This window comes from Erythrolamprus reginae, chromosome 4 (genome assembly GCF_031021105.1).
Source record: "Erythrolamprus reginae isolate rEryReg1 chromosome 4, rEryReg1.hap1, whole genome shotgun sequence".
Taxonomy (NCBI): Eukaryota; Metazoa; Chordata; class Lepidosauria; order Squamata; family Dipsadidae; genus Erythrolamprus; species Erythrolamprus reginae.
In genome coordinates, this window is record NC_091953.1 from 98180896 (window position 1) to 98208166 (window position 27271).

Consider the following 27271-nt stretch of genomic DNA (forward strand, 5'->3'; position numbering starts at 1 on the left):
TCTAAGTGGGTGGAGGTGGTGCACCTAAAATCCACACAGTCACAAACGATTATAGAGGCATTGATGACAGTATTTGCCACACAGGGTTTCCCAGACCTCCTGGTTTCGGACAACGGCCCGCAATTCACAGCGGTGCTGTTCGAGTCGTTCTTGGCATCGGTGGGCATCCGCCACGCGCTGACCTCGCCTTGGCATCCGGCCAGTAATGGCCAGGCGGAACGGGCCGTTAGGTCAGTCAAGGAGTCTTTGAAGAAGATGACTGGGGGTTCATGGCAGAAGAGGTTGGCAGATTTGTTATTAGCACAGCACACTACCCTCTGCGTGGCCACTGGCAAGACCCCTGCAGAACTATTAATGGGTCGCAAGCTTCGAATAGCTTTAACTGGCTGATGAATTGAACCTCCTCCCCTAAAACAGATTAGAAAGAACATCAGAAATGATGCTGTCAGCATTCCAAACAGCACCTGAGAAATAAATCAAGTCCCAGTCCAATTCTCTCAATCAGAGCTCAATTTATTAACAGAGTCATGTTGGCTACACCATAGGCATTCCGATTCTTTATAGTTTCCAGAATCCCACCCAAGGGATTACGTCTTACGTCCCCCCACATCCACAAGTTCATCACGAGAGCCAGTCCGTGTGCAGGGGTTTATCAACTTCCTCTTCTCTTCAGTTGAGGCAGAGCAAACAGTGATCTTGGCTCAGAGAAAGGAATCTTTGGTTGTGTCTAGTAATTTCCCCCCTGACTACTCACTACCCCTCCCATCCCCCCTTATGCTGTGTCAGGCCGAACTCTCTAACTCCACATGAAGGCTTCGGCCTGACAGATGCATAACTTTGATGAAAATAAATTGGAGAAGCTGATGGCACGATGGAATAAGGTGAAAAGTTATATCTTTAGTAGAATTTATGACGACAATGTGAAAAATAAATTCAACCACTTTTTGTATGTAAAGAAATGTAAACCGGAGCTAAGGAAGAAATTGAAATTTATTGGAAATAATTTAACCCCCTAAATGGTGGTGGGTTTTATTGGTGTTGGGCACTTTTTCTTTAAGATATTTTTTTGTTTCTTTATTTGTTGTAATAAAAATTTAATAAAAAAATAAAAAATAAAATAAAATAAAAAGACCTCATGGTCCATCTAGTCTGCCCTTATATTATTTTCTGTATTTTATCTTAGGATGGATATATGTTTATCCCAGGTATGTTTAAATTCAGTTACTGTGGATTTATCTACCATGTCTGCTGGAAGTTTGTTCCAAGGATCTACTACTCTTTCAGTAAAATAATATTTTCTCATGTTGCTTTTGATCTTTCCCCCAACTAACTTCAGATTGTGTCCCCTTGTTCTTGTGTTCACTTTCCTATTAAAAACACTTCCCTCCTGGACCTTATTTAACCCTTTAACATATTTAAATGTTTTGATCATGTCCCCCCTTTTCCTTATGTCCTCCAGACTACACAGATTGTGTTCATTAATTCTTTCCTGATACATTTTATGCTTAAGACCTTCCACCATTTTTGTAGCCCGTCTTTGGACCCGTTCAATTTTGTCAATATCTTTTTGTAGGTGAGGTCTCCAGAACTGAACACAGTATTCCAAATGTGGTCTCACCAGCACTCTATATAGCGGGATCATAGTCTCCCTCTTCCTGCTTGTTATACCTCTAGCTATGCAGCCAAGTTGGTAAACATTGTCAGATTATTTATCTATTGTATAACTAGAGATATTGAAATGGGTTGATGAATTTATTTACGTATTTTTTTGTGTATTTGATACTATAACCAATGGGAATTTTTTTTAGATTGCAAAGGTATACAAATATTATGAGAAATGAATAAATAATGAATAAATGAATAAATGAAATAATTTTCTTGTGTGTTTGACAGAGAAGAACAATGTGTTCACCAGAGGAAAAAGAAAATATTAAAATATTATTTCAGAATCAACATGCGTTTATGTTTACAAAGGTAGGGTAAAAACAATAAATAATGGCATTAAAATGTAAAAATTTCTTCAGAGACTTATGGATATGAAAAAAAACCTTCCTCCAAATCATGCAGTTTATGCTCCACTAAAATTATTTTACTTAAAGTACAAGGGTCTTTGCTGAATTTTCTGAATCAGCTTTTTTCATTTTCCTTAGAAGATCATTCTTCTTTCTCTTTCTACTTTGAAATGTTTTTTGTTTATAAGGCTACCCAATTTGCAGATGAAGGAAATCAGATTGGAACATCTCCGAGACCGCCTTCTGCCGCACGAATCCCAGTGACCGATTAGGTCCCACAGAGTGGGCCTCCTCCGGGTCCCGTCAACTAAACAATGTCGGTTGGCGGGCCCCAGGGGGAGAGCCTTCTCTGTGGCGGCACCGACTCTCTGGAACCAACTCCCCCCGGAGATCAGAACTGCCCCTACTCTTCCTGCCTTCCGTAAACTCCTCAAAACCCACCTTTGCCGTCAGGCATGGGGAAACTAAACATCTCCCCCTGGACACATTTAATTTATACATGGTATGCTTGTGTGTGTGTCTGTTAGTATATGGGTTTTTTTAAATCTTTAAATATTTTAATTAATTGAATTATTTATGATTTGTTTTACACTTGTTGTGAGCCGCCCCGAGTCTTCGGAGAGGGGCGGCATACAAATCCAAATAATAAATAATAAATAATAATAAACATGACAAATAAAGAGACTATGTTACATTTAATCTCACAGTACTATACCATAGATTGTTGCTGTTTTTTTAATTGATGGGAAAATTTGGGCAGTGGCTTTTGTACCTTTTTGAACAAAAGAAATCTGTTCAGAACATCCAATAAACATTTTTATTATCTTTTCTTTTTGGTGACCCACCACTTCACTATATTTAGTCAGTGAAGGACTACTAAAATTTTTACTACCACTCTGTGGGTGTGGCTTATGCAGGATGTCCTGCATTTTCTTTCAACATCTTTCAGTGCAAATTGGGTGGTCTGGGGTGGAGCTCCATTTTCGCTACCCCCCTGCGCTCACAGTGGGGTAGCTCACCCCTGTATAATAATAATAATAATAATAATAATAATAATAATAATAATAATAATAATAATAATAATAATAATATTTGTATGCTGCCCCTCTCTGAAGACTCGGGGCAGTTCACAGAGTAGATACAAACATAAGCATGTAGCACAAATGTAATAATTAAAATACAACTAAAAACCCTAATGTAATACATACTCATACACTCCAATTACACCATACATTACATTTATTGGTCAGAGGGGCATTTAGTCCATGAAAACTCAGTTGTGTGTTTTTTTAAAAAAGAAACATAGTTGCTAGATGAAAAAAAATGTTGTACATGCCCTTTTACCTCTTGGTCAACTACAAGTAAAACTGGTTGCTATAAATTATCATGGTACCTAGAATATATCAGGGACTGAAGTATTAGGGAGAAAGAGTACCCATGGAGGAAAGGTATGTCAAATTTAATCCGCACTCAGCAATCCAATTATTAACCAAATAGAGCAATGGTGTCTTCTGACCACAATTCTGTCAGTAGCTTCTATCACAACAGATCTTGTAGCTCTCTTTACGAATTGCTTGTGAGGAATTTTAAGAGGTCAAAAAATTGAGCTATTTAATTCCTCTACTCTCTTTGTATTCACCTGGGAAGTCAAAAGGAATGGTGTCCTAATATTTTCCTGAACATGAATGCAGTTCTCTGTGTGATCCAGCACTAAAAATAAAGTACAAGTAATCCTTGAGTTATGAACGTATTGGAGCCTGACAATTATAGTTGTAACCCTGGAATTGGCTCTCCCCAGAGATTCACACCGCCCACACCTTCCTTGCCTTCCGCAAGAGTCTGAGGACTCATTTATGCCATTAGGCTTGGGGCTTTTAATTAATTGTCCCCTGACCGATGAATGAAATGGATTTATTTATTTATTTATTTATTTATTTATTTATTTATTTATTTATTTATTTATTTATTTATTTATTTATTTATTTATTTATTTATTTATTTATTAATTTGTATTCCGCCCCTCTCCGCAGACTCGGGGCGGCTGACAGCAACAGAAAACAATATATAATACAAATTCAATAATTAGAAAGCTAAAAACCCATAATTTAAAAAACATGCACACAACATACCATACCTAAACAGTATAGGCCTGAGGAAGTTATCTCAGTTCCCCCATGCCTGACGGCAAAGATGAGTTTTAAGGAGTTTACAAAAGGCAAGGAGGGTGTGGGCAGTTCTAATCTCAGGGGGGAGCTGGTTCCAGAGGGTTGGGGCTGCCACAGAGAAGGCTCTTCCCCTGGGACCCGCCAAACGACATTGTTTAGTCGACGGGACCCGGAGAAGGCCAACTCTGTGGGACCTGATCGGTCGCTGGGATTCGTGCGGATGCTTGCTGTTTGAATGGGAGTGATTGATTTTTAATATATTTGGGTTTTAGACCAATTAGTTTTAAATTTAAATTGGATTTAGAATAGAATAGAATTTTATTGGCCAAGTGTGATTGGACATATAAGGAATTTGTCTTTGTGCATATGCTCTGAGCATACATAAAAGAAAAAAATACATTTGTCAAGAATTATGTGGTACAACACTTAATGATTGTCATAGGAGTCAAATAAGCAATGAGGAAACAATCAATATTAAATCTTAGGATAGAAGCAACAAGTTACAGTCATACAGTCCTAAGTGGGAGGAAGGAGATGATAGGAATGATGAGAAAAAAACCTAGTTGAAATAGAAGTGCAGATTTAGTAAAAAGTCTGACAGTGTTGAGGGAATTATTTGTTTAGTAGAGTGATGGCGTTCAGGAAAAAAACTGTTCTTGTGTCTAGTTGTCTTGGTGTGCAGTGCTCTGTAGCGACGATTTGAGGGTAGGAGTTGAAACAGTTTGTGTCCAGGATGCGAGAGGTCAGTAAATATTTTCACAGCCCTCTTTTTGACTCGTGCAGTATACAGGTCCTCAGTGGAAGGCAGGTTGGCAGCAATTGTTTTTTCTGCAGTTCTGATTATCCTCTGAAGTCTGTGTCGGTCCTGTTGGGTTGCAGCACCAAACCAGACAGTTAGAGAGGTGCAGATGACAAACTCAATGATTTCTCTGTAGAACTGTATCAGCAGCTCCTTGGGCAGTTTGAGCTTCCTGAGCTGGTGCAGAAAGAACATTCTTTCTTGTTGTTTTTGCAGGAGAGGCGGAGTAAAGACACGGACACAAGAGCTGGATTTAAAACTGGGTCATTTTTATTAAAATAAATTAGCATAATTTATTTAAATAAATTAGCATAATTAACTTATGATCCTAACAAGGACCCGCAGGGTCAAACAAATACTTCCGGGGCGGAAAATGACGTAGAATAAACTTCCGGGGCAACTTATGGGCATAGCTCCATGCTAATCCAGGTGAGGGACCACTCCCTCACCTGAGACCTTGCCATGCACTTGCATGTGGGGGGTCCCACCGGCTAACCCCTACAAGGGGAATTAAATGGGCGGGACCCAAAGACAGGTTTCCCCCAACTGCTCAGGTCGCCAATACCACAAGCCTTTGGAGAGAACCTGTCAATCATCCCCAAAGATGCCCAACGGAGAACACGCAGTTGCTAAACCACCACCCAGTTTTCCGCCCCTAACCTGCCACGGAGTGGGGGTCAGATCTCTATCTTGGCCCCCCGACTCCCCCCTCTAACTGCACCAGCTCGTGCAGTGACTGCTGCAGGTCCTGTAAGAAGATGGTGTTCCCTTGTTCTGATAGGTGAACACCATCAGCCCGGTAAAGCCAAGGCTGATCTATGGTGATGAGGGGATGGGCCACTACAACCCCACCTAACTCTCTGACCACCTTACCCAGGGCCTTAGTCACTCTTCTCCTAACCCGGTGAATGGCCCTAAGGGAAATGGTGTCCCTCCAAGTGATCCTCGGGAGGATCTCAGACCACACCACTTGCGTGGTGGGCCACACAGTGCGAAGCCACCACAGGTCTTCGCGAGCTTACCCCGGACCCTCAGCTGGCCGTTCGTACCCTAAACAGGCCGCTGACCACCAGCAGCCGATTTCCCGAATCCTCCGTATCGAGAAACCCCTAATTGCCACACTAGTGGCGGCGCCGATACGGAACAAAGTGTTCCATAGCCGGCGGGATCAATGCCTAGCATGGCCAGAACCTTGGACACTAGAACCCAGCTAAACTAAATCAGCGAACTGGAAGGCACGGAGCGACCTGTCAGCCTGCGAGGAAGCCATAGCCTCGCTGACCCGCAGGGCCCCAAAAAACATGACAGAAGCCGCTGCCCTAAAGAGACGGGCCTCATACATAGAGGCACACAGACTGTTCCAAGCTTGATTAATAAGCGACAGCTGCTGCACCGTCAGAGCCTGGAGACTATCCAAAGGGGTCCCCTGTCGCTCCCTCACCCAGCCTTCCAGCAGCTTCCGAATGCGGAAGTCATCATAAAGGTCCATAACCCCCCCGCCTTAGACAGAAAGGCAAGACCGGCTAACTTGGACCTAATTGTCCCAACTGAAAGGCCACGCTGCCTAAGCTGGACACAGAATTCCATAAGGTGTTCCACTGGGGCAGGCCAACTATGGGTGTAACCCCTATCCTGCCTGAAATCCCCAAACTCCTTACCTGCATGCTGATAAGCCCTCAGGGTGCCTGATGCCACTGAGATGGCCATGGCCCTGCAGGCTACTGCTCCCCACTGCTCAGGAGCCCGTCCAGGCTCCAAAGGTGGTCGAGAAAAGCCTCTGGTGACGCGCGGGCCCCCGGAGCCAGGGTCCGAAATCTGGACAACTGACCACGGGACAAGGCGTCAGCAATTCCGTTGTCTAACTCGGGGACATGTCGGGCCAAAAATAAGGCATTAAGGGACAATGACCTGTGCACAAAATGGCGGACAAGATGCATGACCCTGTCGCTCTTGGAGGACAAGGCATTCACAACATGGACTACAGCCAGGTTGTCACACCAGAAGTGCACGGTTTTGTCCCTAAACTGCTCCCCCCAAAGCTCTAAGGCCACTACCAAGGGAAAGAGCTATAAAAAGGTCAAGTCCTTGACCAGGGGAGAGGCCCTCCATTCCGGAGGCCACATGGAACGACACCATTGGTCGCCTAATATCACCCCGAAACCACAGGTCCCCGCAGCATCTGAGCATAACTGCAACTCAGTTTCCAAGAGAAGCTCGTGCCTTCAAAATGACAACCCATTAAACTGATCTAAAAATTCCCGCCATACACGCAGGTCATCCCTGACCCCAGCGCATAAGCGGATACGATGATGGGGCAAGCGCAGCCCCTTCATCGCGTTGTACAACCTCCGGGAAAAAGCCCGGCCGGGAACAATGACCCGGCAGGCAAAATTAAGAAGCCCCGCTAATTCTTGTAGCTGCCGAAGGGTGACCCTCCGGCAGCCCAACAATAAATTGAGTTTACCCCATATCTTAACTAATTTGTCTAGGGGCAATCTAGAAGATTGCTCCTCAGAGTCCAATTCAATACCAAGAAAGGTAATCTTGGTAGCAGGGCCCTCGGTCTTCTCGTGGGCTAAAGGCACCCCTAATTGAGTACAAAGGGCTTCAAAGTCCCGCATTAGAGCAAAACATTGCTCTGAACGCGCAGGCCCCGCTAACAAGAAATCGTCAAGGTAGTGAACGACCGAACCCAGACCACTGCGACTCCTGAGCGCCCACTCCAAGAAGGTGCTAAAGCTCTCAAAAAGACAGCACGAGATAGAGCATCCCATTGATAATGCTCTGTCAACATAAAAACCACCTTCGAAGTGGAAGCCCAAGAGCTCGAAGTCATCTGGGTGTATGGGGAGGAGCCGGAATGCTGACTTAATGTCGCATTTACCCATAAGGGCTCCAACCCCACACTTCCTAACCATGGCCATGGCCGCATCAAAAGATGCGTACCAGACTGAACAAAGTTAATCAGGAATGAAATCATTCACTGATTCCCCCTTTGGAAAAGACAGGTGGTGAATTAACCTAAATTCACCACTCGCCTTTTTGGGGACCACACCTAAAGGGGAGACCCTTAGAGTCGGGGAGGGCGGTTCTGGAAAAGGTCCCAGAACCCTGCCCTCGGCCACCTCCTTTTGTATTTTTGCCCTAACGATGTCCTCTTGTCCTACAATCGACTTGAGGTTGTTGGACATGAAGGCTTTCCTTATCCCCACATAAGGGATCCTAAATCCCTCAGAGAAACCCTGCAGGAGAGCAGCCGCTCTTGAGCGAGGGTGATAATTCTTCAGCCAAACCCTGAGCACTGGAAGCCTAATTGGGCTGGGCCCTTTTACCCCCAGCGGGTGGGGGTTGTTTAGCCTGACCCCCTCCCTTATTGTCCTTCCCCTTTTTGGGCCAGGGACATACTGAAGCGGCGTAGGTACCCCCGCAGTTCCCACAAGCATGCCTGAACTTGCAAAAGGGACGAAAACAAGCCCCTTTTGCAGAGAATTCATAACATGGGGGAGTGGTTCCCTTTGCTGTGGCGGCCTTAGCAGGGGTGGACGCTGGGGACTCCTCTTCCATAAAGTGCCCACTATCTGTACGGTCACAACCCTCTTTCCTAGCCATGTAGGTTGCTTGGAACCACAAGTCGGGACGACCATGTCCCAGGGGAGCGTGGGATCGAATGCCACGCGCACCCTAAAAGCCTTATCATAGTGCCTCCAAATTGAGCCCTTGTACTCGAAATGAGCACGGGCTATCAAATCGATATATTTAAGCATCGAGGCATCCCTAGCAGGTTGCCTCTGTAGCACTATGGTGGCGTAAGTCAGATAAGCATACAGCTAAGAGCTGAAGCACTTACTGACTTTCGTCTTTTTAGGCTTCTTTACCTGTGCCTCCCCCTCCTTATCTTTTTTGGGGACCTCCCTATTAAGGAGGGAGAAAAGGTTTACATATTCCCCCTTCCAGATGGTTTCCCTGACTGAGGGGTGCAAGTGGAAACCCAGGGGCGTAGCAGGCAGCCTCCACGGGATGGCCCCTGCCCTAATACTGACAAAAGGGTCCCAAGCTGTAATGACCCCCGCCCCTGGTGCCCTGGGCCCCGACGGAAAAGCCATCATGGGGGCCTGAGCAAGCGCAGCTGGAGCTGGCGGGGTCCAGACCTGGCTACAGGTGCCCGCAGGTGTACCTAGATAGTTGACCCCACTCCCAAAACCCGGTGGAACAATGGCCTGTCCGGGCAAAGGGAGGAGCAGCGAGGATGCTAGGTGTGGTGCAATCTCACCTGCCCCCAAAGGGGTAGAAGCCATCCATGGGAGCCCCGCCATCTGCCCGGCCTGGGCCATCTGCCCGACCTGGGCCACTGCTTCATCCGGAGCTCTACCGAGGGCTGCTGGCGCTACTGTGGAGGCACCTCCTGGGCCGGAGCCAGACCGCCAGCGTTCCAGTTCGTCCAGTCTTCCGATGACCCTGGCCCAAGAAAGAGCAGAAATGTTATTTTCAACAACCGGGGCCCCCGACCTCCTACCCCCCCTTGGGGCTGCACTCTGAGAGTCAGCCATGCTGGCACAAGCCCGGGCCGAGGGCCTAACTGCCCTTCGTGGCCGTGCCACGGGCTCGGCCGGTGGAGCCGAGGCCTTTTGCCTCTTAGGTGCCATTAGAGGTTAGTATGATTATTTATTTATTTATTCAATTCTGTATTTATTTATTTATTTATTTATTATAGCAACTTATGTATTTAGTTATAGATAAACTAAATCAAAATTGGTCCAAAGACCAAAAGGCCACACCCCTCCGTCCCCAAAGGGCTGCTGTCAATAATAACCCCTGTAAGGGAAAAAACAGCTGGGCAACCACTCCTTGATCCCGAGGAGAAACAGTGCCCCAAATGTCAGGCCCCCAAGAACTAAGGGGCTACAGGGCACCTCCCCCGCCCTACCAATACCCCCTTTGGGGTTGCGACCGCTTCCCTGAGGGGAAGTAAGGAGGGAAGAAAGCCCTCCTCGATCCCGAGGAGCCTAAGGCCAAATACCCCCCCCTAAAAGGCCTCGACGAAACTGCGGCTACCGGGGAAGGCTAGCAAAGACCCCCCTAACCCCTCCCACCGAAAGACAAGGGTTCTCTTCGGTCCCGAAGAGGACTCCAAGGGAGAGAGAGGAAGATTTCTCACCCAAACCCACGCCAGACGCCTCCGCTGAGGCTCCCAAAATGGCGGCCAGCCACAAGGCAAAATGGCCGCTCGCAGCAGACACCCAGCCGAGTGTCTGCAGCACTTAGTCCGGGCGAAAAGGCCGATTCCGAGCCTGCCCGCCCTTTTATTGGGCCGGCAGGCTCCGCCCGGACTACATCATATCAGGCCACTCTCGCGAGATCTCAGCCGAACCAACATGGCGGCTGCCACCAGTATCCGTGTCCCCTGGTGCCTCCTGCAAAATGCACCGGGGGATAAAGACCACCGGCGGTATTTTATGATGTTTTTGATGTTAGGTGACCATTTTAGGTCTTGAGATATGATAGAACCTAGAAATTTGAAGGTCTCTACTGTTGACACTGTGTTGTCTAGTATTGTGAGACATGGAAGGGTTTCTCCTAAAGTCTACCACCATTTCTACGGTTTTGAGTGTGTTCAGTTCTAGATTGTTCTGGTCACACCACAAGGATAGTCTGTATGCGAATTCATCATTGTCTCGAATGAGTCCGATCACTGTTGTATCGCCTGCAAACTTCAGTAGTTTAACAGATGGATCGTTTGAGATGCAGTCATTAGTGTATAGAGAGAAGAGAAGTGGTGAGAGTACACAGCCATGGGAGGCACCTGTGCTAATTGTAGATGTACATTTAAATTGGATTTCAGATGTTTTTATTGTCTTTTATATGTTGTAAGTCGCCCCGAGTAGTCCAATTTACATCGGAAGCTGCACTCATGTTCAGGAGAGTCAGACTTCCTCTAGCTGACCTCCTAGATGAGCAAGCGAATATTACAAAGGGACAGGAGTGGAAAAGGCATGCATTCTCTATCCTGAAGAGGGCTTCTAGCTAAGAAAAAAACCCCATCTAATTAAAATAGCTTCTCTTTGACTTTCACTCATCCTTGTTCATAGGATATCCCGATATTTTACATATATTTTGGAGGAAACAAACTTAAATATTTAAAGGAAAGTCATCCTTTCCCAAACTTTTTCCTATTGGTATATCTCTCCATGTCTTTTCAGATAATATTTGCTTCTTGTGAATTTGGAATATTTGACTTGCTGAGAGATTCAGGTGAATCTCTCTCCTCAGTGATTATTGCTGAACGTTTAGACAGCAGTGTTACTGGAATGGAGAAACTGCTGAACTGTTGCGTGACTTTAAATCTTCTGAAAATGGAACGAAAGGATGACAGAGGTAACTACCGTAAGTTGGAATAAAAAGTTCCCCAAATTCTTTATAATTTATTAGATATTAACTTATAACCTATATTACCCTATACCACAGGGGTTGCTGTGTCAAAAGCCCACCTCCAAACAAAAGAGAAACAATTATCTGTCCTCAGTGATGGGGCTACCAAAATTTTTGCTACCACACTGTGGGAGTGGTTTATGCATTTTGTTTCAACATCTTTCAGTGCAATTGGGTGTTCTTTGGTGGAGCTCCAAATTTTGCTACCGGAACTGCGTTCCTGACCATTCCTGTAGGAGCCCATCACTGTCTGTGATGGGCTCCTACCAGCTGCCAATCTAGGTCACTCTGAAGAGCAGCACTAAGGGACAGCCCGAAGGCTGGGCCTGAAGTTGACGGTCCAGAGCTCGACTTCAGCCCTTAGTCTCACTACTGCCACTCAAAAAAGCCACCTGATCCTGTTACACAAGTTGTGTAAGCCTGATGCCTCTTATCCTCAGGCTTACTTTCCAGCAGTTTATAAGTATGGGCAGGTGTTTTTTTTAAAGTAGACAGGCTGCTATGGGTTGCAAGAAGCCTTCATTTGTGAAGCAGCTGCAAATTTCCCAATGCCCATTACCCATTGCCACTGTAACTGAGACCATCCAACTTGCTGCTGGTCATCTTCTCTTCCCTTCCTCCTTTCCCAGCATTAGAGTTTTCTAATAATGTGTCCAAAGCATAGTTCCCTCTAAGCTGAGCAGTGAGCAATCGCTCACTTAAAAATCATCATCAACTCAGAGTTTTCCAAGCCTGCCCAGAAGCCGAGAGGGAAAGAGTGAGAGGGAAGGAGAGAGAGAGAAAGAGAGGAAGAGAGAGAAACAGATAGAAAAAAGAGAGGAAGGAAAAGAGAAAGAAAAAGAATGGGAGTAAGGAAGAGAGAAAGAAAATCAAAATCTAGTTTGAAACTAGCTCAACTATTTAAGTGGCATTTTGATATTGATAGAGTTGCCCTATTATGAGCTCACTGTTATAGACACACAGTATTTATTTATTTATTTATTTATTATTTCTGTGCCGCCCAGTTGCCGCTCAGACACTATACTTCCCCCCCCCCCAAAAAAAAAAAATTAGAGGGAACATTGGTCCAAAGTAGGCAAATTTAAACCTGATCATTTGATCTTTAAGTGATAATTCAGGGTTGATTTGTTCAATGATCAGTTTGTTTTCTTACCTGATTTTAATATTCTGAGATGTATTCACCACCAACATCATACAGAAGCCTTAACAATCATTTTTAATAACCCATTGCATTTGTTTTTATTCAAAATATTAGAAATAGTATATTAATTAATATGGTTTTAAATTTTCTTTTTTGTGTTAATAATAATCTCTTTTCTCTCACCCTTTGTTTTAAGATCTATATGGAAATACAGAATTTGCCAACCTCTACCTGGCAAAATCAAGTCCCAAGTCTCAATATTATACCCTGAAGTTATACTCTGATATTGTCTATCCAGGAATGAAATATTTGTCTGATGCAGTGAGGTAGGAAGATTATTTAGTTTTTTTGAACAAATATAACACAGAAGCATATAGATAAAAACAATTTGATCTTTTTCAAAATCATTTTCTCCTCCCTATGCTGCAAGACTTAATGTGTCATTGTCATATATTATTCACTTAGTTGTTACAGTATGTAGAAACATCATTGTCATTCAGCATAAGTATACTCTGTCTTTTCTATTGTTCTTTGCAAATTAAAGAAATCCATCTTTAGGAATGAAACAATGAAATGATTTGTAAGTATCCATGTATATAGCATATTTCCTAAAATATTAACTTATTTATTTATTCATACATTACACTATTGCTTATCGTTCAATTCTGTGTTGCAGAATATATATATTTGTGTGTGTGTGTGTGTGTTTGAGTCACCCTGGTATATGGAAGTAGCATACAGCTTCCTTTTTGCCTCTCGGCCCCACGAGGGGCCATATTCCAAGGCAGATAAGCTTTTTATAGTCAACAACTATAATCTATTAGTGTGACATATAGATTAATATCTACATGTTACACTTATAGTGTATGTAACTTCTCTGATGTATATATAGCTGAAGGGATTGGATACTGTAGCCTAGAGGATAATTCTCTGCCTTACAAGGCAAAGGTTGCAGGTTCAAGTCCCAGTGGGTATGGCTAGCTGATGAGGCCAAAATAAGGCTGAAACAGATCTATCCTAGTCTCCCTTAATTTTCAAGTTCAGCAAAAAACCCCAAGATGTGACATATATATATATATATATATATATATATATATATATATATATATATATATATATATATATATGTTAAATGTTTATAGCTGGAATTTAAAATTAAGGGAGACCAGGATAGATCTATTTCGGCCTTATTAGGCCTCATCAGCTGGCCACACCCATTCTTTTACTGGGATTCGATCTGGGAAGCTTCTGCATTGTAAAGCAGAGAGCTAGCAATTAGACCCATCCGATCTGAATCCATCCAGCTTTGTACCAGGGAGGGGTATATGTTTTTTCTTATGTCGGATGACCCTGGTATATTTCCAAGGAACGTCACAGCTCCTCTTTTTTTTGCCTATAGGCCCAGCCCAGGGCCACTGCAAGGCAGTAATATATCTATAGCCGACAAACTATATTTTGTATGTGTTAAATGTTTATAGCTGGAATTTAAAATTAAGGGAGACCAGGATAGATCTATTTCGGCCTTATTAGGCCTCATCAGCTGGCCACACCCATTCTTTTACTGGGATTCGATCTGGGAAGCTTCTGCATTGTAAAGCAGAGAGCTAGCAATTAGACCCATCCGATCTGAATCCATCCAGCTTTGTACCAGGGAGGGGTATATGTTTTTTCTTATGTCGGATGACCCTGGTATATTTCCAAGGAACGTCACAGCTCCTCTTTTTTTTGCCTATAGGCCCAGCCCAGGGCCACTGCAAGGCAGTAATATATCTATAGCCGACAAACTATATTTTGTATGTGTTAAATGTTTATAGCTGGAATTTAAAATTAAGGGAGACCAGGATAGATCTATTTCGGCCTTATTAGGCCTCATCAGCTGGCCACACCCATTCTTTTACTGGGATTCGATCTGGGAAGCTTCTGCATTGTAAAGCAGAGAGCTAGCAATTAGACCCATCCGATCTGAATCCATCCAGCTTTGTACCAGGGAGGGGTATATGTTTTTTCTTATGTCGGATGACCCTGGTATATTTCCAAGGAACGTCACAGCTCCTCTTTTTTTTGCCTATAGGCCTAGCCCAGGGCCACTGCAAGGCAGTAATATATCTATAGCCGACAAACTATATTTTGTATGTGTTAAATGTTTATAGCTGGAATTTAAAATTAAGGGAGACCAGGATAGATCTATTTCGGCCTTATTAGGCCTCATCAGCTGGCCACATATATATATATAGTGGGTATGGCTAGCTGATGAGGCCAAAATAAGGCCGAAATAGATCTATCCTAGTCTCCCTTAATTTTCAATTTCAGCTTAAACATGTGACATATATATATATATATATATATATATATATATATATATATATATATATATATATATGTAGATTGTTCTGAGTTCGGGTTTTGCCCTGTGTAATATTTTGCATGCAAAATATTACACAGGGCAAAACCCGAACTCAAAACAATCTACATACATATACCTGTGAAAATTTACGAAAACACACACACACACACACACACACACACACATATATCTGATGTGTGTGTGTGTGTAACATATTTTTGCTGATAATGAAAAGGAAGGAGACTACTATAGATCTATTTCAGGCTTATTTGCCTTCATCAGGTAGCCACACCCTTTTACTGGGATTTGAACCTGGGGCCTCTGCATATATATACCTTTCTTTTCATTATCAGCAATATGTGGGTGTGTGTAACATATTTTTCTGAATTGAAAATGAAGGGAGACTGGTATAGATCTATTTCAAGGTTGTTTCCTCTCATCATCCAGCCATACCCTTACTGGGATTTGATCCTGCAACCTCTGCCTCTAAGGCAGAGAATTAACCTCTAGGCCACAGGATCTTATCCATTCAGCTTTGCACCAGGAAGTGTTATGTTTTTTCTGTCAAATCACCCTGGTATACCCAAATAGCCATCAGCAAACTCCTTATAATATGTCTTTGAAAGTAACTGTGTATTTTCTTCTCATACCACATGGATGTGTGCCAGCCAATTTGTAAATCATGATCTTCTAACCTAAGTATCACTAGTTTACTTACTTATCACTAAATAAAATCCAGTCTTTTATCCATGTCATTGCCGCAGCTTGGTAGCAGAGCCAGGGCCACCGATAGACGGGTATTACTGGGATTGCTGTCCCGGGCCCGGGCAAATTGGAAAATTGGGGGGGCCTGGGCCCCGGCGCCCGCCAAAAACTCCCCAACCCCGAAGAGAGCCGCGCCTTTCGGCCTCCGGAAGTGCTGGGCCAGGGGACGCCTCCACCGCGCAGGTTTAGGAGGCGGAGCGGCGCCGGACGAGCGTTAGCGGCTCAGAGCCTTTCCTGGAGTGCTCCGGACGCCCCTCTGGATGGCCCGGCTGCCAACCCGGGCAGAGGCGCAGTTAGGGAAGGCACCGCCCTTCCCGCACAGCGCAATGCCAAGGCGAAAGCGCTGCCCGTCCGACACCTCGGTCCGACCCGTCCGATGCTGGCGCCTCCCTCCCTCCCTGCCTGCCGGCCCCTGCGTGCCCCAACCCCCCCAAACTCCCACGGAAGGCAGTCCCCGTTCCCCCCCCACTTGCCAGCTCTCTCTTTGGTGTTTCTCCGGAGGAAGCAAGGCGGTTGAGTTGCTCCGAGGTTCCGCTTCCAAGCAACCGTTTGCCACCCCCCGCAAGCCCCCTGCCCGAAGCTGCAAGCGCGAAATCCTGGGGCGAGGGGGAGGCGGCAGTCCTGTGCTTTGCACTGGGGAGGTGCAGCGGGGAACCGGGGCGGCGCGGCGCAAGGTGAGCCCTTCCAGTGCTGTGTGGAGCCCTTCTTGACGCTGCCTCCCCCCCGCTGCTGGGAAGTTCTGTTTCTAAGGAGCTCCGGGAACTCAGGTGAGGCTTCTCATCTGAAACCTATTTGTGGAAGAAGTTGGGAGAGGTTGGTGAGCAGAGCTCTCCTTGCAGGAGGAAGCCACCCCTCTGTGCTGGGAGGGAAGAAGGAACAATGTTCACCATCTCCCAGGACCACCAAGCCCCCTTCCAACAGCACATGCGAAGCTCCTGGCCTGCCAGCTCTCAGCTTCTCATTTCTGCTTTCTCTCTTTCTCTCTTGCTCTTTCATTCTTTTTTCTTTCTTTCTCTTTCTTTCTTTCTTTTTCTCCTTCCTTCCCTCATTCCATTTCTTTCATTCCCCCTCTCTATTTTTATTTCTCTTTCATTCTCTTTCTTTCTCTCTTTTTCTTTCTTTCTTGCTCTTTTTCTTTCTCTCTTTTACCTTCCCTTCCTCTATTTCTTCTTTTCTTTCTCCTTCCTACCTTCTTCCCTCCCTCCCTTCCTTCAGTACTTCCTCTCTTACTCTCCCCTTTCATATGTTTCCTTGCTTCCTTCCTCTGTTCTGTCCCTTCCCCCTTTCTTTCTTTCTTTCTCTCCCTCCATTTCTTGCTTTCCTTCTCCTTCCTCCCTTCTTTCCTCCCTCACTCCCTTCTTTCACTCCTTCCTCTCTTACTCTCCCCTTTCGCACCTTTCCTTGCTTCCTTTGCACCCTTCCTCTGTTCCTGTCCCTTCCCTCTTTCCTTCCTTCCTTCCTTCCCACCCTCCGTCCATTCATTCACCCATTCCTCTCTTGATCGCCCCTTTTACCCTTCCTTCCTTCCTTCCTTCCTTCCACCCTCCCTCCTTCATAGCTCGCCCTCGCCTTTCTTCCATTCCTTCCAGATGGGAGTGCCCCCTCAAGACAGCCGCCCGACTGCTGGTACCCTGTTTTTTCTCTCCCCTCGTCCTTTCCAGCTCCTCACTGGCTGGGGAATTCTGGGAGTTAAAGTCCAGATATCTTCAAGTTGCCAAGGTTGGGAAACACTGGCCTATGGGACTGCCTCGCTTGGTGTGAAGCGGGAAATGATCCCTGGGGGATGGAGTGGCTTGGCGACTTAAAATAGTTTTAAAATGGCGGGGGGGGGGGGCAGACACTTAGGCTGTATGGGGCCCCAAAATTCCTGATGGTGGCCCTGAGCAGAGCTCCCAGTGTGGAAACCCAAATCCTCCTCTTTCTCTAACATCTTGTAAATTTTTAAAAGTAATCCTTGGTTTTTTTCTTTTTTCGCTCCAGCCAACTCATCATGGAACAATTCACCATGGGACAATTCAGCACTGTATTAATTGTTTCATTCAGTTACTTTTATTATTAGTGACAATATTTTTGTCAAAATATTTCAGCTATTTAGAAACTAAGCTATTTGAAATGATTTTTGAAAATAATACAGGGACCTGCATAATATATTCAGTATTTGATGATGGGGAAAATGTGATAGTTAATCTATTTGTGCTGCCTAACCATTTGCTTCTAAAATATTTTTTCAGGGAAGGAAAGAATCAAATTTCATCAATATATGGTGTTTCCTCAAACAATTTATTTCAGGCTCTTTACCGGTAAACCCACTATTTCTCAATGTTTTACTTTCCAAAAAAGGGCGGGAATAAATAAACATAGCTATCAAAACTTCCTTGTCCAACTTTGTGAAAAATGATTAATATTTACACTATCACTGATTTCTCTTTGTTTTTTTGTTCTCTCTTCAACTTCTTTATGATGTCACTTGAGTACTATGTCTAAGAATTCCTTTGTAGTGCGGACTTGTGGGATCTGAAGCTAGAACTATATATAAGTCTGAAAGATTAGAATCCCTAAGAAGCTATATGATTTTTACAGTTTTGTGTCACCTCTTGCCCTAGGATAGTGGTTTGGTAGCTCTTGCTGGCACTATCTGACTTCCAAAAGGTATCTTACTGATGTTCTAATGCCTATATACAGAAAAGATATGTCTGCCCCATTTCATGTTTTCTTTCTGATGACTAACAAGTTACACTTATGTATGTATGTATGTATGTATGTATGTATGTATGTATGTATGTATGTATTTATTTATTTATTTATTTATTTATTGAATTTATATTGTCGCCTATTCGCACAGGTCAACTCAAGGTTAATGGTCAGGTGTGCCGCGAAGAAGGAAGCTCAGCTTCTGGTCTCGCAACTTTTTGCTGAGAGTGCAAAGAGCAAAAAATTGTGAGACCGGAAGCTGAGCTTCTTTCTTTGCGCCTTCCAAGTTTTCCGGCAGCTGCAGTGCCCCGCCCGGCTGGAGCTTCCCTGGCGGTGGCAGCAAGTGAGCTTTGGGGCCCGGTGGGAGGGCGGTGGCAGCGGGAGGGTGGCGGCAGCAGAGGCACCGGGCAGTAGCTGTGGGGCAGCGGCAAGGTGGTCAGCTGTGAGGCGGAGCTCCGGAACGGAAGCACTGACGGCGGCGGCTGGACATGTTGCTGTACGCTGTATATGCTGGCATTGCATCGCTGGCACTTGCTTGCTGACTGGGCCGGGGTGGAGGCTCCAGCCCCACGCCCATGCCCAGCACAATGCCAGCATGTACGGCGTCTAGCAACACGTCCAGCCACCGCCGTCGGTGCCTCCATTCTGGAGCTCCGCCTCGCAGCTGACCACCCTGCTGCTGCCCCACGGCTACTGCCCAATGCCACTGCTGCCGCGTGGTGTATGAGAAAGAGAGAGAGAAAAAAAGAGAGAGAGAGCAAGAGAGAGAAAGAGATAGCAAGAGAGGGAAAGAGGGGGGGCAGAGAGAGACAGAGAGAGAAAGCAAAAAAGAGAGAGAGAGAGAAAGAGATAGCAAGAGAGAGAAAGAGATAGAAAGAGATGGAGAGAGAGAAACAGAGAGGGAGAGAGAGGGGAGAGAGAGAAAGAGAGAGAAAGCAAGAGAGAGAGAGAGAGAGAAATAGCAAGAAAGAGAGAGAAAGAGAGAGGGAGATAGATGGGGAGAGAGAAAGAGAAAGGCAGCAAGAGAGAGAGGGGGGAAAGCAAGAGAGAGCGCGAAAGAGGGGGAAGGATTATGTATAATATTATGTACTGTACTGTTTTTTATTATTGTTGTGAGCCGCCCCGAGTTTGCGGAGAGGGGTGGCATATAAATCCAATAAACCTAACCCAATAAACCTAACCTAAGGAGGTTGAGGGAAAGACATAGAGGGAGGGAGGAGGGAGAGGGAAAGAGAGGAAAAAAGAGAGGAAAGAAGGGAGAAACAAAGAGGGATGGAGAGCGAGAGGGAAAGAAAGAGGAAGGAAGGAAGAGAGAGAAAGAGGGAGAGAGAGAGAAATAGAGAGAAAGGGAGGAAGAGATATATTTTTTTTGTCCAAACTTTTTTTAGCCCCCTCCCCCTCAATGTTCCCCAGGATTTTGTAAATGTGAATAATGTGCTGCAGCTCAAAAAACCAGTGTTGGGAAACACTGGTTTATAGGATATAAAACTATTTAAAACAATAAAACTAATCAAAAAGAATGTCGGCCAGCCACTAGGGGGCAGGTGAATAGAAGTTGCTAGGCTCTGATTGGATATTGTGCATATATATGTTGTGTTGGTTGATGTGTGTTAGTAAGCTGAGTTTTAACCTGAATAAACAGTTTGTTCCATGAGCCGTTTTTGAATGTCTCTGAAACATTGGTGATGAAGTGGAGATCTGAATCTGAGGAATGCCATTAATAAGGATAGTTTGTGGGAAGAGACAACAGTATGTGAAGAATGTCAACCCAACCTAAATACACTCCTTTTGACCCACAGGGCCACACCTCGAACTCTTGCTTATATTTTATTTATAATAATATAACATCACATCACATAATAATGTATAGTATAATATAGCATAGTATAGTATAATATAGTATATGATGTATTATATAATAGAATGTATAGTATACTATAGCGTAGTATAGTATAGTAGCTATGATATTTATGATAATATATCTTCTTCTGTTCATCAAATCTATATTATAAACAGAAGGCTGTATTTGTAACATTATTTTGTCTTGTTAATCATCAGAGAGAAAACATCACATGTGGCAGTCATATCTCTCTTGCATATATATTATATTTTACGTATGTTAAGTAATAATTATTATATATAATATAATATATTATATAATATGTCATATCTATTATGTAATAGTCATTACATTATATGTAATAATATAACTACATTCATAACTTGTACAAAAAATGAAAACATAAGAGCAAAAGAAAAAAAGAACAGCTATCCAATGTCCTCTGGAGATGAGTGGCCAATAAATTTAAATAAATAAATAATAACAAAAGTCTAAACATCTGGTTTACTGTGCAACCAACCATAAAACAGAAGTAAAATATTTAATGCCAATTCCTCCATAGCACAAATTCTATGTGCATAACTAAAGGCTTCCTGAAGCAAACAAACCTGTATTTCACTTTCCAGGATGTTTCTAGCTTCTTGGAGATTTCCGGAGTTCAGAGGCCACAGGAAATAATGGGCGTGTCCTTTTCCAGCCTCCCTCTGTCCTTCTTTCCCCAACTCCTTTTTAAGGAAAACATTTTTAAATATCATTTTATAGTAGGTTTTTTCTATATGAATATCAGATTGGATATCAAGGATTCTCAATCCCTGGTCCAGGGATTGACACTCGTCTACAGCATGCTGGCAATCAAGCTGTACAAATAAGCAAAGCCCCATCCGCGGGATTGCAGTCAGCATGCGAAACCAGGGCCCCTCCAGTCTATGAAAAAAACATTTCTTCATGGAATTGGTCCTTGGTGCCCAAAAGGTTGGAGGCCACTGCTGTAGATCAGTGTTTCCCAACCTTGGCAACTTGAAGATATTTGGACTTCAACTCCCAGAATTCCCCAGCCAGCGGATGCTGGCTGGGGAATTCTGGGAGTTGAAGTCCAAATATCTTCAAGTTGCCAAGGTTGGGAAACACTGCTGTAGATGACCGACAGACATCTCTTATTCCCAGGGATGTAGATTGTAAGAAAGTCTGAAATCTGTGTGCAAGCAACATTTTCTTTCTTTCTTTCTTTCTTTCTTTCTTTCTTTCTTTCTTTCTTTCTTTCTTTCTTTCTTTCTTTCTTCCTTCCTTTCTTCCTTCCTTCCTTCCTTCATTTATTTATTTATTTATTTATTTAGTCCAATACAAAATACATATTGAAGAGGATAGACATGAAGTATTACATATAAAGAAAAGATATAAAAGTAGAGGAGAAGATATATTAAAGGAAGAAAAGATATATGATATATGAGATAAGGAGAGACAATTGGACAGGGGACGAAAGGCAGGCTAGTGCACTTATGTACACCCCTTCATGACACTATCTAACTGGTTTTTGTTTCTGGTAGTGTAATGAAATAGAATTTATTTCTCTTATCATATATTATCAAGTTAATATCAAAAAAGTTAATATCAAACATTAACTTTTTAAAGTTGATGTAGAATATCAATGCTCCATAATCTTTAGATTTTTGGGGGTAAATTACAGATTACATTGATAAATAGAGGTGCTCTTTTTATGTAAAATAATAAGTTTGTTGTGTAAATTTCAATTCTAGGTCAGAAGAAAACATTGAAACTTTCTCCAGGTATATGAATGAGGCTTGGAGTTTTCATGGAAGGGAAGTACTGACTGCATTTGATCTTTCTGAATTTGAATTCATTTATGATATAGGTGGTAAGTATCACAAAATAAAGTCCCTTTTCTGGTTAATTTTTAGTTTTAAGATTTGGGTATCGATCCTTTGACCTCCTGCATTGTTACACAAATACAGTGGTACCTCTACTTAAGAATTTAATTCATTCTGTGACCAGGTTCTTAAGTAAAATAGTTTTTAAGTAGAAGCAATTTCCCCATAGGAATCAATGTAAAAGCAAATAATGCATGCAAACTCATTAGTAAAGAAATAAAAGCTCAAAATTTGGGTGGGAGGAGGAGGACAGTCGCTGCTGAAGGAAAAAGGTGAGGTGAGGGGCGGCATACAAATCCAATAAATAAATACCTAATAATATTGTATAAAGATACTGTGCACATAAATGCATTATATATGTGAACAGGCACCCAAAGTTCAGTGGTCCAATATCAGGCCTAAATTTAAACAGTGTGTTTTGCATCCTCAAGGTATTACTGGGACAAATGCAATTCTCTGTCGCTTTCTGTCATTGGCCAACTTTGTTCTAGACTTCAGATTGTCATTTTTTGTTTTGTTTTTCCACATTCATACACTTCGATAATATCAATACAGATAAGAGGGGGAAAAGCAGGAAAAGAGATTGTGATAATCTAGGAATAGTGTCTTTATCTACTTGACTGTAATTTCTTTCTGCTAGAGACAGAGTCTTAGATTAGAAAGCTATTGGAGCCTCGGGACCATTTGAAAGATTGTGGCTGAGGATGTCTCCCACTCCGAATGGAGATGCACCACACATCAGTAATAGTGGGAGGGCATTTTTGTATTGGATGAGGAAGTTGTCTGATGATGGGTTGGAATGCAGTGGCCTGTCTTTTTCCCCATGATCAGATCACCATCTTCCCCAGGAACCTGTGCAGTAGCTCAGCAACTTTAGCCTTCTGTTTAAGATAAATTGCATAAAAGTTTAGGAGTCCAAGAAAGTGTCAACTTATATGGCAAGAGGTATGGACAGGGGCCTGCCCACATTAGCAGTGATGTTAATTTGTTTGCATGGGTAATGTCATAGTCTTGGGCTCTGTAACAAAGTAGGAAGTGAAGTGTGGCATTTAAGGATAGACCACAGAAAATGGTTTCACGGAGGGTAAGATTATGTGTAACTTGGATTTTTTTTTAGGTTTAGTGACTTTTTGTATAATATAGCTACTCCGCCTCTTCTGCGGGAATCATGGTCAGACCAGAATACAAGGTAGTTTCCTGCTGTGATGATGGAGTCAGGGACAGATGCATTTAACCATGTTTCGCAGACAAAAATAATGTTGAAGGTATCGGTGTTTAGTAGGAGGAGGAATTCAGACATTAATTCTTCTTCTTCAATTGAATAGTTTGCATTTGAGATTAGTATTGGAATGGATTAAGGAAGTAAGGGGAACACTTTCCTAGTCTTGGTTGGTGGTGTGTGGGATGTTGACTTGTTGTTGGGGGATGGTGGGTTGGATGACGTAGGATGTATTGCGGGTCTTGTTTTTGATGCATAGGTAGTTGATGAATCTTAAAACAGTAGAACCAGAAAACCGTTTGAAATATATATATATTCAAATTTTATTTTATATAGTTCTTTCTTTTAATTTTGTCCTTTTCCAAGGAAGCTATGGTGCCTTATCTAAGGAACTGATTGCAATATATCCACATTGCATTGTGACAGTTTTTGAACTCCCTGAAGTAGTGGAAACATCAAAGAAGCATCATGCCTTCTCAGAAACGTCACGGATTACTTTCCATGGAGGTAAACTGGAATTTATTCTAGCATTTCTGCCAATGTCAAAATATGAAGAAATGCAAGAGCTTATTTGGCTTTAAACGGTAGATAGGGAGAACAGAGTCTTCTTCTAGGATGATGATATTTTTAAATGTATCATATTTATTTCATTTCAGGCGATTTTTTTAAGGATCCAATTCCTGAAGCAGATTTGTACATTTTTGCCAGGATCTTCTTTACCTGGAATGATGAAACGTGCCTGCAGCTGCTAAACAAAGTGTTTAATGTCTGTAAGCCTGGTATGTACCTATGTTGCTGTATTTATGAAAACTGAAAACTATGGCAGACAAACCAATCCTCTATACTTTTGCATATTGTTTGCATACCTATACTGTTGATAGAACAAAGGAATTTAGAAACAAAACACTGGCTCAAGAGTATACTACAGGTCACCCAATCAACCAAACAGAAAAAATAGATGAACTTTTTACTAAACAATTAACAAATGTATATAGAAAATACATCACAGAGGGACTTTAACTATCCTGATATTAACTGGGAGGCAAACTCTGCAGCAAGTGGGAGATTGAAGAGATTTCTAACCAACCTAGCTGACAACTTTGTGATTCAAAAGGTAGAGGAGGGGGAACTAGAGGAAAAGATATACTGGGCCTAATTCTTACTAACAAAGAATAAGTAACAGAGATGGTTAATGTTGCCAGAACTTTGGGCGAGATCAATCAGGTAATATTGCTTGTGTTTGCAATATGTTCTATTGCAAACACAAGCAATAGAGCATAATCGCTGGATGAGATCACCTGTGGGCATGGGTTGAGTTACCACCAGTACGCTGATTCTACTCAGCTGTACATTTCTACCCTGTGTCCTCTCAGTGAAGGAGTTGAAGTGATTTGCCAGTGTCTGGAGGCTGTCAGGGTCTGGATGGGTGCCAACAGGCTCAGGCTCAATCCAGACAAGATGGAGTGGCTGTGGCTACTGCCTCCCAAGGACACGTCCATCTGTCCGTCCATCACCTGGGGGGATTGTTGACTCCCTCAGAGAGGGTCCGCAACTTGGGCATCCTCCTTGATCCACAGCTGACTTTAGAACACCATCTTTCGGCTATTGCAAGGGGGGCATTTGCCCAGGTTCGCCTGGTGCACCAGTTGCGGCTCTATTTGGACAGGGAGTCTTTGCTCATGGTCGCTCATGCCCTTGTCACCTCAAGGTTCAACTACTGCAATGTTTTCTACATGGGGCTACCTTTGAAAAGTGTTTGGAAACTTCAGATTGTGCAAAGTGCAGCCGCATGAGCTATACTATTATGTATGGTTTGTCTGGGATGTATGTACACTTAGGGAAGCCCATGATTGCTCTCGCAGCTGCATTCTGCACGATCTGAAGTTTCCAAACACTCTTCATAGGTAGCCCCATGTAGAGAGTATTACAGTAGTCGAACCTCGAGGTGATGAGGGCATGAGTGACTGTGAGTAGTGAGTCCCGGTCCAGATAGGGCCGCAACTGGTGCACCAGGTGAACCTGGGCAAATGCCCCCCTCATCACAGCTGTAAGATGGTTCTCTAATGTAAGCTGTGGATCGAGGAGGATGCCCAAGTTGCAGACCCTCTCTGAGGGGGTCAATAATTCCCCCCCCAGGGTAATGTACGGACAGATGGAATTGTCCCTGGGAGGCAAAACCCACAGCCACCCCATCTTATCAGGGTTGAGTCTGAGTCTGTTGACACCCATCCAGACCCCAATAGTCTCCAGGCACCAGCACATCACTTCCACTGCTTCATTGACTGGACATGGGGTGGAGATGTACAGCTGGGTATCATCAGCGTACTGATTATACCTCACCCCATGCCCCTGGATAATCTCACCCAGCGGTTGCATGTTTATTAATATTGATTGCTTTCTCGTTGTTTATTTGACCCCTATGACAATCATTAAGTGTTGTACCTCATGATTCTTAACAAATGTATCTTTTCCTTTATGTACACTGAGAGCATATGCACCAAGACAAATTTCTTGTGTGTCCAAACATACTTGGCTGATAAAGAATTCTATTCTATTCTATTCATTGTTGAGAACTGTTCTGGAATTTTCAAGTATATTTTAGGCTTTATTTTCCCCATATAGATAGATATTGGTGAGTTTCTTATATAGTGTTTTTGAAAGTATCTATGAATTTTAATTTCTTCATATCATAGGAAGGCGGGCCATTCTAATTATAAATCATGTCCTTCTAAGTATAAGTATATTGTTTAACAATTGCCTTGTTTAGTTAATGCTGAAGTAAGAGGAAAGAGAATAGTGGTAGAAGTTGTAACCAGCAAAATATAATGTAAGATAGGATGAAGAATTAGATCTGGTATCAGGACTCAATTGTATCCACCAATTGACTTGGGAAGATACATGATATGAGAGAAAGGGTTGGAAAAAGGGGTTTGATATACGTCTGTATCGCGCCATTTTCTCAGACTTTTCTTTTCTTTCAATGCTTCTAGTTCTGATTTTGATAAATTCACTTTTGAACTTTTATAAAAAGGACTCTGAGTTTTATTTGTCTGAATTCTGACTGGCAGCTTGACACCTTTTCTCTCTAACTTGTTTTACATGGAGCAATTTGGCATCTAAGGAATTTTCTTTATGATATAATCTGTACCACATCCAGATATACTAGGACCTCTCACTGTATTTTCCCTTTTATGAAATCTGTCTTACTTTCCCTACCCTGAAATTTCTTTGGATTAAGAATAAATACTATATACAAGTTGTGTTTTTCCCCAGTGAGGGAAATCAGAGGATGAAGAAGAGCATCCCAACACATTCATCTATTTAAAAAATTAACTTAGATCTTGAAGAAATTGTTTACTGCTTGTTTTCTAGGGAGATATTCTCTTTGAGTAGGGGATGTATATGGCAGCTAGTTTAGGAGGAACCATCCTGCATTTTTCCAGTCAAAGAAAGTGCAAGGTAACCAACAATATGAAAAGGAAGAGAGAAGATGGTGGGAGTGGGGAGAGCTTTGTGTTGTATACCTTCATAAGTGTCTGCAAAAATGAGGATGCATCTGCAATAGCTTCGTGGCTGCCTTAGGACATAAACCATATCCAGCATGCAAAGGTACCTTGCTTATAAAATGGCCTTTCTCTATATAATGTAATGCCAAAATAGTTAAATTTATGTCATTTACATTCTTGATCTTAATAGTCAAGGAATTATGCTGTTGTAATTGTAATGTAATCACATCTGAAGTGTATGTTATTATTATTCCTAAATTATATTTTGACAGGTGGTGGAGTATAGTGGAACCAATATTAGACAAAGACAAGATTCTATCTTTTCCCATTGTCATGCAGTCTGTCTTACTGCTGCTTCATTCTGAAGGAAAGATCCGGACCCCATCAGAATATCATTCATTCCTCAGCACAACTGGCTTCAAAGATATACAGCTAACGAAAGGAAATATATTTGATATCATTTTGGCCAGAAAATAA

The 27271-nt window shown here is 43.0% G+C and overlaps 1 protein-coding gene across 1 annotated transcript; it reads left to right on the top strand.

The window, feature by feature from the left end:
• Window positions 1–1902: 1902 nt before the first annotated feature.
• Window positions 1903–27271, top strand: LOC139167358 (acetylserotonin O-methyltransferase-like). The gene is made up of 8 exons (XM_070751827.1): window positions 1903–1974; window positions 11174–11348; window positions 12740–12869; window positions 17884–17952; window positions 21938–22056; window positions 23655–23795; window positions 23945–24085; window positions 27081–27271. Exons 1-8 carry the CDS (start codon window positions 1903–1905, stop codon window positions 27269–27271), a joined length of 1038 nt encoding a protein of 345 aa, XP_070607928.1.

Excerpts from the sequence above, each read along its gene's own strand:
- LOC139167358 (XM_070751827.1), top strand. The coding sequence starts at position 1,903 with ATGTGTTCACCAGAGGAAAAAGAAAATATTAAAATATTATTTCAGAAT. Across the intron at positions 23,796-23,944 it reads ACGGATTACTTTCCATGGAG|GCGATTTTTTTAAGGATCCA; the intron begins GTAAACTGGAAT and ends ATTTCATTTCAG. Across the intron at positions 24,086-27,080 it reads TGGTATGTACCTATGTTGCT|TGGAACCAATATTAGACAAA; the intron begins GTATTTATGAAA and ends GGTGGAGTATAG.